Raw genomic sequence first — 13104 nt, forward strand, 5'->3', positions numbered from 1 at the left:
AAACCAGAGGATTGCAAACGGCTTTCAATCAGCTCTGCCAATCTATTACAAAAGATTACTTTGCCAGATCGATTTAGATGCAACCCATGATTAGTGAAGTTATGTCTTTTCAGCCTTTCATTTAGAAAACAAATCCCCAGTTGTTTAGAAATCTTATTTTTTAGGCTGTTGATTGTATTATGGATTGATTTGTTTGTCGAATTGATTGCTTCATTTAATTCTGGCCTATCAAACCTATTAGGAATAGTACTTATTATTAAGTTTGTTTTTTTGCTGAGTGGCACAATTTCCTTGATTTTTTCTGTTACTTGAGGAAGATGATTCAAGTTAGGTTCATTTATATTATTTGAGCCACCCAGTACAATTAGATAGTCATTTTCATCAAAGTCTTTAGTTTGTTCCCTAGCTGACTCTACAACTGCATTAATTGATTCACTTGGCTTGAAAAAACATTGGACATCAAATTTATTTTTTAATCTTTTATCAAGGAGATCACTGCAATCACGTCCATGACTGGACGTCAGTAGCAGAACTCTCCCTTTCCTATCTTTATTTCCCTCAGCTATATTTTTGGTTGCTGTCTTCAAAACCTCACTGTACGTTTTATTTCGACCATTTTCAGAGCATTTCCCATCATTTAGGTTAGATTCTATTTTTTTGCATTTGGACGGAGGTTCTATCATACATTTAGTATTATCAAATTTAGATTTTAGTTTCTTTATTTCCTCCGACATTAGACTACATTGATTTTTAGATTTAGTATTTCTTTTTTATGGTCTTCATCTTGTAATTTTATAATCAGTTCCAAAGATTTAATTTCTTCTACCATCCCTAACCTTTCTTCCTCAGACGTTTTTAGAGTTACTTCTAATTGGTTTTTTAAATTAGTGTGGCTACTTTGTAGTTGAGCAACTTTTTCGGCTAAAGTAGTTTGAAGAACTGGGGTTTTTGGTTTTGGCGTTTTTGAATTTTGGTTTTGGGAACGCGTAAGTACTCCCGCTATGTTTACATTTCTATTATTAACCTTCGGTGTTCTACTTGAGCTCATCTTCCTATCTAAGAAATTATATTACTTGCAATAATAATAATTGATTTATAAATGATAGGATTTTAATTTGGTTATAATTTTAGTCAAGTAAACTATCTATGTTTATTTTTAAATCTCGAAAACCTAACCTCAAACTAACCTCTAAACGGTGTTTGGCTTATTAAATAGAATTAAGAATTAAAATCTAAAACAAAATGATAAAACGTGATCAAGAAACAATTAATAATGAAATAAACACAAAATTTGTACTTATCTGTGACTATTTATAACACAAAATCTTCCAAAACCCAGGAGCGAAATTATGTAGGACTTTCATTCACAACCTCTCAAGGTCACCTCGCATGTTTTCAATGGTTTCTCAATACTAATCATAGAATGAAAATAGTCTTGGAAATCTCATGATCATTTACTATTGGTTATGACCATGTCAGTATTGTTATTGAGACACATATTCTGGATGTCTGATTGCGGCAAAATCAAGTCTTTTTATTCACTTTGGATTTCTACCATACCAACTTCACTATGCACTACCATAGATAAGACTAATTTATACTACATAGAAAATCATACTATGTCAATCACCTTCATGTTCTTGATGTTTATGGAATCATGGAAATAAGGAGGATAAAGCTTTGATTCCCAATAATTCCTTAAACCATTAATTCTTTGAGCCTATGCTGGACTGAAATAGGACCATAATGGACCACTAGCTTTTATGGGAGTGTTCACACATTAGTACACTCAAAATATGTGAATACTCCCATTAGTGTTAATGGTATTCTATTTCTACTCAGCAGAGATGCATTGGAAAGTTGGGCTTTAGTGATAAAAAATGCACAAAACCAAACCAGGAACCGAACAAATCAAGCAACAAATATGTATACTGTATTCATAAAAATAAATTGAAGCAAATTTCTACTATTTTTTGTTTCAGCTGAACACTAAGAACGAGGGCTGGGAAGCATTCAGACAGTGCGTCAAGCAAGAAATCAAATCTCCAGGATAAAAATCAAGAAAATCCCACACCTCAACCAATTTTTCTCCCCTTATCTACTCTACTAACACGCATTTTAAGCTGCAATAGCTGATTTATTGTGTTCTTTTTGCAATTATTGTGTTCATTTGCCATTGTATCAATTTTAATTATCTGCAACATCTAGTTCCTCAGTATACCTCCATGTTTTTATTGTTCCTTAACGATCCCCTCCCACAAGTATTAATTACAATTATCATTATTTAATTCGACCAATTTGTTCAATTTAAACGTTTGTTACTGTTTGAGAGATTAAGTTATTATTGTTATTGTTATGCATGTTGTTGTAATTTGTTAAGTATATCATTGTTATTTTCGGATATGTCCAGAGTTGTTTTAGGATTAAATGTATTTCAACGACCAGTATACCCATATTCTAGAACATTATTCTGAATTATTAACACTTCAAATATTATAGATGTTTTCGAATTTATTGTTAGGTTGTATTTAAATAATTAATTGATGTATTAATCATTGTTATTAGTTCGCATGGAAGATATTACGATATTAGGATTTATGTTTTTTTTTTATTCAATTTATGTTATTAACTGTATGTTTACTTGCTAATCTAATTCTCAGAAATCAAAAAATCAGATTGATACAAATCTAATGTACATCTCACTTGATGCAATGTGATACATAAAAAACTAGATACTCTTTCTCTTATCTGAAATTTTTAAACAGATTAATCTTGTTAGGCCATATCTTATTCATAGAAAAAGAACAATTATTGGTTTTTGCACATTTGGAATATTTATAAAATTGAGATCCCATAAATATTTAAAATTCATTAGAACAGTGTTATTGAAATAGTTACTTGAATAATCACAAAAATTTTAACATTTTCTCAATTTATTTGGTTTGACCTCTAGAATATCATAGAAACTAATACCTATCAAATGCAGATATTATTATATGCTTGTTTATTAGATGTATGTCATAAATTTTTATTTTAAAGGGGCTTTCAACGTATTTGATGCGAATAAGAAGTTTGGAAAGAAAAATATGAAAATCAATAGATTAGCTTCTTTTCTATCAAAAGCAAATCTCAATCAGCATGACAGTTAAAACCTGTACATTATTACAACTCAATTTTTTTTTATTAGCTAAGCTCCTCTCCCTTTAAACATATTCAATGCTAAATTATTTGCAAGACTATACGATTGTAAACTAAGATTATAAGTCACAATTATTTGAAGTATTTAAGTCATATTGGAGTACTATTGCCTAGTATCTTGCTTAGAAGAATTTTAAACTAATCGATCATATATTCGAACAAGTTATAATTAGACCTATCTATCTTGTATAAGTTGTTGCTTTGAAATTAATTATTTTGTTGATAATTATATTTGTTATATAGTTTATAGGATTGAAAGTGCCATACGAATCCATTTTCAAGCACAATAATTTGAACAAATAATTACTGAATTGACATATAAAACCCTTGATTTACGCATATTTTTGAAATTCATTATTCAAAGTACTGCGTTTCAAAATAACTTATAGAACTTTTGTAGTTACTATTAGAATTTATCAATTATTCGTCTGTAATAATCAACACTAAATTCACATAAGGTTAAATAACGATGATCCAATATTTAAAACGCTTTTGCAGAGTGATCTACACTCTTGCTTCAATTTAAATCCCTTTATTCAAGATATAATGATGTTTCCTCATGAATCATGAGTTCAGAGAAATAGCACAACATTTTAATAGTATGCTTAAAGAAAAATTTCAAATAGATCAGCACAAAAACATTTACAAAACTATAGTCTGATTAGATTTTATAAGTTTCATGCCAATTCGAAAAATAATCAATATTACTGTATCTAGTCATTGAAATCTGCAATACTGGACTGATTATTTTATCTGAATCATTTGATTTTAATATACGTATTATTATAGTCTATTCAATATTAATCTTAAGAATAATGTCCGTAAAATTGGACTGAATAATTTACATTATTTATTTACTCTGTATTTTTAAATTTTATCATACAAAATACGTATTATTCAAGCTATTAAAATAAATTTATTCGAAATTCTAAAATGTTTTGTATTTTATCCTATTATCATATATGAACCTGCTATTAATTTATTTTTTCAGTCACAATAATTTGAGAAAGAGCAACAATAATTGAGAGTTACAATTAAAATGAATGATGAAGAGTATATTAATGAATCTTCTCAACTATCAAATTAACTAAGAAGTGTATAAATGTTACCTGCCTGAGATGATGATAATAATAAACTAATAAAAATTCAAGTCATACATTTTGTAAATAATGCGTATATTTTTACACTTGAGATATTCATACAAAAGTACATTTCAACAACAAAAAATATTAAATGACTATAATACACGAGTACCTACTGTAATATATATTGAGTACACATTCATCTCATTTTTTATGAGCATTGTTACAGTATGTGCTAATACATTTTCTAATCTAATAATAACGACCGTAATCATGCATTTTTCATAATTTCTAAAGAAAACACATTTTATAACAATAATAAATATAATATACGTTTTCAATTTACTTCCAAATTGGTGATGTGTAAGTAGAGTTAGAATAATTGAACTTATATATCGAGAATAATGTTACTCAATACATTATTTATTCGATTGGATGAAAATTTATATGAATATTAGTGGATGAGCTTTGGAATTGAATGATTATAAGAACGGGATGTTTGTACACTACACTGAAAGGGTATAATCATATACTATGAGTATTTTACAAGATTATAATAGTCTTAAAATATTCCTCTAATTTGTTACTTGGTATTAAACAAACCTAGTCAAACATATTCATGTAATAAGCACATAATGTATAAACCGAATATATCAGTTAAATATGAGCATACATAAAATGTGCTGTAAAGCCTACCAAGCTCAATATAAATAGATTTACATTCCAATTTACAATATGTACAGTTCAAACCATATATGTATGTTTTATAGACATCTAATGAGACAATAGTTTCAACGACGAAATATCTTCAAACGAATACCAACTCAACAAAGGTTATATGAATGGCATCAAGAGGTTTGTACATTTCAATGACGATATAACCAGCTAACCAGAAAGTTATAACCATAGACTTACAACTACTTCAATATTACTTGTAAACCAAGAACGTTCAGAGGTTGCTTTTCAAGCAAAATTACATTGAGAAATAATTACAGAGATAATAGCTCACTATAATATAATAATACTAGAAAAATCTAGTATTTTCAGAACTATTTGCAATGACGAAATATTCATACTAGTTTTTAATAACCGTTTAACGTAGACCCTCATCCAAGTAACAACACTTTGTAATATATGCTGTCAATGAAACATTTATCAATGTTTTCAAAACTACTACATCCATCTAATATTATTGTCAATATTTCCAACATTTAATACACATATAATATTGAGGTATATATTATATTGCTATGCAAAAATCAATACTTCTTATTTACATAAAATTATTGTTCATAAATTTTGTTCAATACTAAGTTCTAGTAAATAAACGAGATAAACTACTTTACAAAAGCATGTAAAATTACTTCAAAAGTAATTTATATACACCAACTATAACATTCAATTAATAACAAATGTTAGAAAAACTGTAATCTAAAGATAAAGTAAAGCATGATAATTATATGGCCCAAGCCCATCGTTCAATATGAAGTGATGTAAATCTGAAGAGTGATTCCTCAAACGCAACTGAATTTCACTCCTGAAACAGAAATGAATTGTACATTTTCAACAGTCATTTTATCTGATAAAAATGTACACTTTTCATTTTTTGTGCATTTATGTGAATGATAATTCAATTAGAATTCGAATCAAATATAGGCCTAATTCAGTTTTTCCAAAATCCACAAATATACCCAATACGAAATTTGTCAAGAATGAGCCAACTACTACTACTATTACGGCTACTCCCACATTTATGCAGTTTCACAATACAAAATTTTAGGAATACACACAGATAAATCCCGAAAGCAACAATATTTAAAAAATAATCCGCTTTAGGAAATTGCAATATTTAGTGGAATCTCACCTTTTCAGGGATAGAAACATTTCAAGAAAAATAGTTTGAAAGTGATTTTTTAAACATCTTGAAGAATTCGGTCTGATTTGTTGAAAATACTTTGTTTCTGTTGAATATTCTTTTTTAATGAAAGGTCAAATTTGATAACCATCTCAAGAATATTATGCTGATCAAGTATTTTTCCTTGTGAGATCTCTTCCTACTCCATTCTTTCAAGGCATTCAGATACTTCAATATTTCGTCACCTACACAGCAATTTTCATATTAAACAAATCCTTTGTATAATATTTGAAAATGAATAATTCTTTAAAGACCAACCGATTACCCCACTTTCTATTCTCTAGTAGCCTACTGATTTCTGGACATCGAAATGTCCATGAAATTCGAAACACAGTGGCGCTTTTGGATTTTGGAACTTGTAGAAAAATACAAGTAGAGCTATAGCCCCCGAATAAGATTTGATTATTCTAGCACCAAAATGAACCACCCAATTTTCTTCTTGAAATACGATACTTCACTATATTCGTATTCCTTGTTTCTATTAAATAGCTCCTCAAACGCCAATACTTCAACCATAACAAAATAATACTTCTTTTCGCATCTGGACACATGGTATGTAGCCGACCGCTTGAATCGAAATGTAGGAATACAGAGTCCTTCCTAAAGAGTGCTATATATCACTCGTATGTAGCAGAGCCACACTGTTCTTACAATCAGTATTTTTCATTAGGCATTAGCATTGAGTTTTGATAATATAATCTATCATAGTATATCGTAGTTTATCATAAATACATAATTTATTATTGAGTTTTGATAATATTCATTTTCATAGTGTAGGAACTTAGTATCTTACAATCAGTATTTTTCAACATGCACCCCTAGATACATAATTGAGTATTGTTACTATTCTTTATCATAGTGTATCAAAGTGTAAGAACGTCTTCACTTCCTACACGGTGGAATCGATGTTTGTACAAACATCAGAATAAAATCAAGTTTGTCTCACAGCTTTTTTCGAAGTAAATTTACATAGGATTTATTACCAACGATAATTTTCAATGAAAAAATAATGGAAAACCACACTAAACTCATTCACATTTTTCAGGCTACTAATGAATACTATAACCTGTGCAAAACTTAGATTGCAACATTGCAGTTATGGAGTACAGTTCTGCCAGATTTTACAGAAGTCAGAAAGCCTGTGAGCTAATTATGTGAGGGGAAGAGCAAAGAAGAGAGCATAGGTCATTTAGATAGAATCATCATAAAAAAGACAACAGTGTGCTCCTATTCTCGTAAGAGGTAACATTGGCCATAAAGTCCCGTGCTGCAAACGAAGGTTCGCACAGACTGTAGTCTATAGTCCTTGTTTATTTTTCATTGTTTATTGTTTTTGAAGGGACGGATTCAAGGATACAAAGGTTCGAAGAACCCCACACGTCAACCGAAGCTTATTGTGTTACCAAGAAGTATGTTAGTTAGGCAATCCAATAACTGTGTCCTTTACAAGAACCAGGAGTTTTTCCCTATGCTAACATCATATTTATCATCTGGTTGCTTGTCGCAATCCAGTGTGATATGCTTGGCAGTCTATTCAGACTGATTAGTCCTCGTGACCTACATGAGTTCCACTCCTGGCCTTTTTGTAGGTCCTTCCGCTGAGAGGGGACGCCAAACTGCCTCTAGGGCACCCGGTGCCTGGCCACCCTTGACTCAGCCTCTTGACCCACATTTGTGCCTGGAGTTACACCCATCTCTGGTCTCTTTAGTTTTTATTTTTGCCCCTCCGAAACTCTGCAGGGTCAAAAGCCTCACCTCTCCCAAGAAGTTTTGCCTGAATGGCCGCCCTTCTCTAAGCAGTGGTGAGTTTTGGCCTCTCCACCCACAAACTCGTGACCTACGTGAGTTCCACTCCTGACTTTTTTGTAGGTCCTTCCACTGAAGGAGGGATCGCCAAATTGCCTCTAGGGCACCTGGTCACCCTCAACTCAGCCTCTTGACCTACATTTGTGCCAGGAGTTTTACCCATCTCTGTTCTCTTGGGTTTTTCTTTTTGCCCCTCTGAAACTGCCCTGATGAGGCAGATCCCGTGGGTTTGAAGGCAAGGCAATTTCTGGAGTTGCCTTGGGTTCCCTTTTAGTCGCCTCCTACGACAAGCAGGGATACTGTGGGTGAATTCTGGTTTTAAACACATTCTTGAGTACAATGTTCGACTCAAAGCTCACCCAACCCACAGGAGGCCTGCCTATAGTCCTTAGATTATAACATTGCTGTTATGGAGTACAATGCTGCCAGATTTCAGAGACGCCAAAAAACCTATGAGCTAATTGTGTAAGAGAAAGAGCAAAGGAGAGAGCATAGATCTTTTCGATAGTTTCATCAATCATAAAAACGGACACAGTGTGGTCCTATTCTCGTAAGAGATAACATTGGCCATAAGGCCCCGTGCTGTAAACGAAGGTTCGCACGAACTTCAGTACTAATGATATAGAAATGTATATAATAATATAATTATATTAGTGCTAATAGTATATAATAGTTTGCTAATAATATAGTAGTACTAATAGTATGCTGTGTTGAATGAATGGAATATATTATATTTATGTGGATATGTAGGCTAGACTGTATTACTGACCATCATCGCTGGAGTAGCAGTTGTGACAGTGTAGCTTGTTGTTGCGCACGCGCACATCGGTGCCCATGAGGCCATCTCCCAGCTGCACGCAGCACACGCAGCACTTGAAGCAGTCTATGTGGTAGAACAGCCTCAGCGTCTCGATTATCATCGCCGCGCCTCTACCTGTCCAATCAATCAGATAACAATTCATTATTAAAGCAATTCATTCATTCATTATCAACAATAATTCATTATGACTTGGAATAAACGCAGCAATCTAATAATGTAACTCTGTTGTAGTTCAGACACTGTGTTGCTTGTAAATATTATTTTGAAAAACACTTGTGCATTTTACTCCTGAAGAGGAGCTTCATCAGCCTCAGGCTGAAGGCTAATGAAGCTCCTCTTCAGGAGTGAAATGCATTCCTCAATACTCCAAGAGAAGTAAGTGTTTTTCAAATATTTACAAGTAACACAGTGTCTGAACTATAACAAAGTTATTATACAGTGTTTCCTCATGGAAAGCAACATCAAAATCAACTAATAATTTACTTGAAGTGATCGAAGTCCTTGGAGTTGAAAAATATGCCATTTTTAGCAGATTTCTATATTGAATATAATTTTATTCAAGTGGTGACCAGATTCAGTGTTTCTATTAATTGATGGAAGATTTATTTGAAATTTATTGAATATTTATCAAATACTATGGATTGTAAATTGAGTGTGTAATTGAAGAATTTTGAAGTGACACATAACCTCTAGCTACATCTGAACTGTTGTATAAATTAGAATTGGAACCGTTTTGGGCGTAAGCCTGTGGTACTTTACCAAAAGTTGTATAATTCTGAATGATTGAATAAATCTACTAGCAGGTGACCCATGCTCCGCAAGGGTCCAATTAAAAACTTGACAAACTGAAAACTTGACGTAATGATATCTTGAAGAATTGAAAATAAGCCTAACCATCTTCGGCGAATGAAGAATCTTTGTGGAAAATTTCAAGTTAATCAGTTCAGTAGTTCAAACGTGATGATGCGTCATTCGTGAATTTCATATCCCGTACGAGTAGGCTATGAGCCAGTTTTTCCCTTTATTATAGTATAGATGATTAATTATTTGCAGTAGCAGAAGTCTTTAGTTCTATTTATGAGTAATATGAGGAATATCGATAATTATGAGAAGAAAGTTTTGTGAGGCATCGAAGCAGCTTCTTGGATGTTATTATTACTAGTAGGTGGCATATTATTCAGTAGGATGCAAAGAAAGTTACTAAAAGTGGAAAAAATGATTACTTACCAAGTTCATCTCCACAGTGGGAGCACTTTTTCTTCCCACTGACACTCAACATCTTCTCCTGCTGCAGCTGCTGTGGCTCTGTCTTCAGCTGCATCACCCTCTGCTGGGGGTCCACCACCAGTTGAGCACTATTCATCTCATGCCTAATTAACAACAAAACAAACCATTAATTAGGAGACGAACGAAACCGTTTACTAGGAGAAATAAAAAGCTCACAGTTTCTCGAGTTGAATTGATAAATATCCAGTTCCAGTATAATTATTTCATAGAAGGTATCTAAATTAGCTGACGTTTTTTCATCACTATTGTGCAATGTTTTTACACAGAATTGTTACAATCAAGAATTTAGTATTCGTATTTAAATGATATATTATGTAGTTTAATATAAGTTGTTTCGTAGACAGTACAACTTTGGAGATGATTCACTTGACAATAAGCCATTTTTGAGACAATTGCAGTGTCATTAGTCATTTAAAATTTATTCTACTCATCCGTAGAAGTATTTTGTCATAACTAAGAAAAATGTTACTCTCTTCAAAATTACGATTGGCTAAAATGTGAATGTTTAATGAAGGTTTTATAAAATAAGAGTATAGTATTTATCTTTGCAAAGATAAGCTATATACTGTTCATTGTTGCAGAGAATGAATGATAAAGTACATTTCAATGAATATTAGAGAAAAATGTTCTTAGTGTTAGTGGAAGGCTATTTTAAATCAGCAATAACATTACTACGGGTACTGAACAAAATCACAAATAATATATAAAAAGAAAACCAGTTGCAGCATGATGCATGTTTCAATCCATTGAAATTCGATTTCTTTTGATCAGCAGCACACAAGCATGCAATATAGACCATTCCTAAAATTAATGAACAACTGCAAAAATTTTTCAAAACCAAACCAAACACTTTCTTCACAATCGAACACACGCAGGATTTGAATTTTATAAATCCTCTTGTATCACTGTGTCATAGTAAATGTTTCATCAACTTACGATGAAAAGGAGAGACATATTAGAGTTGTACAGTAGATTGTAATATTATTTCTCTCATTGATCCAACAGCTGAATAGCAGAGTGGAGAAAAACTTGCCCAAGGTGAGAGGCTCATTGATGTGATTGAAATCCACTTTCATCAAATATATCAGTCTACCAAAATTATAAAAATCAACTTGATTTCAATCTCATATTGAAAGATCAAACTTAATTTCTTGTCGTCACCTAATCAAATTAAATTAATCTATTTTACCTAGATTGATTGATTTATTTGCCTCTATCAAGGGCGGAGTTAGGACTATAGGTCCTCTCAGCCACACAACCCAAGATGATGAATACTAACGTAACACTTTCACAAACTCTCTCAACATGAACCATTATAGTAAATGGAAATAAATTAGATCATTGAATCATTGAATGATCACTCAATGTCAACTATCAACAACTGAAAACCAATAATTTTACTCTATATAAGTATGAAATAGATTTACTTGATAGTTCACTCTTTCAAATCTCCCGACCTTATAGATAAATAATCCTCAATCCTCTGAATACGGACTTGTTCCATATTACCATATTAGAGCAGAAATTTTCAGGAGAAAGTATTGTAAAATTTACCCTTTCTGGAAATAAAATTAATTAATTTGAATTGAATCCCTTATTATCAACAAAAACCCTATACTAGTAGTTCTGTGAACATTAGGTCTCACACTGTTTTTTCATCCACAAGCATTTGGTGTCACCTGTTTACCGGCCTCTCCAGACATCTGTATAATGCATGCATTGAATAATCCACTTGTCAGCTGATTGATTATGAATAGTTCTATATCTGATTAATCCTATCTTCAGTGTAGACGATACTTATATATAGTAATATCCACGGTATATAGAAGAAGACTGTAGGTGTCACGCGCATGTTTGTGCTAAATTTCCGGTGTAGTTGACGTAATTTTATATCCAATCAACTGTTTCTAACAGAAATAAGTTTCATACATTTCCGATAGGTGTTAAAAGCCTCGGTTGGTGGCAATGACGCAATCTTGCTGGCTGGCCACTGCGCACACATTTCGTCACCCCTACCGTTTTCATCTAAATCCGTGGTAATATCAGAGTAAGGAGGAAATTCCTTTACCTTTCATATTATCCTTGAAATGCAAATTTTCAAAAAACCTTGTGTATACATCGACAAACAGTTAAAAAAAGAATATTCTTTCCAAATCTCATACAATTCTATCGACGCGTTTGGCCGTAAATGCGTTACATACATACAGACAAAAGAAAATCCGAGTTAAAACATAGACCTCACTACGTTCGGTCAATAAGTGGCTAAAAAGAGATCCCAGCTTTGATCGAAATGGATAAAATTATATCATTCATTTATTGACAATAATTAATTACACTAGGGATGAACCAACAGGCTCCTTAACCTTCCGGCAGTCGCGCTGTTGTAAAAAGTACAACAGTGTCAGTTTTTTGCTGCACAAAACTATTGGATGGGGTGGTGTCAGTGAATGAGTCACCTATGCATTCCAAAACTTTCTCCCCATCACTCCACTGAGTTGCAGTATCAACCGTGCAATGGTTCAGTCTTTAGGTGCCATTTAGTCGCGACAGTGCTTAAGTCGCACTGTGCATAAGATGGGGAAAGACTGTATACGGAGACTGTAAACGAACCAATAACACAGAATTGATGGCTTTGCTTGGTGTACCTTATTGGGCTATGAAATGGTAATCATCCAAATGTTCATAGGCGTAAAATAATCCAAGAAGATGGAAAAAGTAATTATACAATTAATTAATATGTTTTGACAGTAAACAGAGTACATACAACTTGAAAAATTGGATGTTGTAAAAAGTACAACACGCGACTGCTCGTGTGATTGAGTAGGGCGCGACTACCGGAAGGTTAAATTGGAAAGCATAACATTTTAAACTCTATTTTTTGACCCAAAGGATCTAATTGTATCGTAGTCCACTTCTGCCGAACCTGTAAACCTACAGTCAAATGACGTCTCTCAACAATTAATTTTCCAAAAACATATTAATAGAACAAAGCCACA

At 32.5% G+C, this 13104-nt stretch overlaps 2 protein-coding genes across 9 annotated transcripts in view; one reads left to right on the top strand and one right to left on the bottom strand.

The window, feature by feature from the left end:
* Nucleotides 1-3987, top strand: part of LOC111057529 (calcium uptake protein 3, mitochondrial) — an 89110-nt gene extending 85123 nt beyond the window's left edge. The window contains exon 11 of the mRNA XM_022344962.2: nucleotides 1983-3987. Within this exon, the coding sequence (XP_022200654.1) occupies nucleotides 1983-2054 (72 nt within the window). The 3' untranslated portion in view covers nucleotides 2055-3987. The remainder of the gene's footprint in view (nucleotides 1-1982) is intronic.
* Nucleotides 3178-13104, bottom strand: part of LOC111054515 (uncharacterized protein DDB_G0284459-like) — a 316682-nt gene continuing 306755 nt past the window's right edge. For all 8 annotated transcript variants that reach the window (XM_039432095.1, XM_039432094.1, XM_039432092.1 and 5 more), the window contains 3 exons: nucleotides 10049-10191; nucleotides 8771-8935; nucleotides 3178-5817 (listed from right to left, as the gene is read on the bottom strand). In XM_039432095.1, coding sequence (XP_039288029.1) covers nucleotides 5795-5817; nucleotides 8771-8935; nucleotides 10049-10191 — 331 coding nt within the window. In that variant the 3' untranslated portion in view covers nucleotides 3178-5794. The remainder of the gene's footprint in view (nucleotides 5818-8770; nucleotides 8936-10048; nucleotides 10192-13104) is intronic.

Source organism: Nilaparvata lugens, chromosome 7 (assembly GCF_014356525.2).
Source record: "Nilaparvata lugens isolate BPH chromosome 7, ASM1435652v1, whole genome shotgun sequence".
NCBI classification, from domain to species: Eukaryota; Metazoa; Arthropoda; class Insecta; order Hemiptera; family Delphacidae; genus Nilaparvata; species Nilaparvata lugens.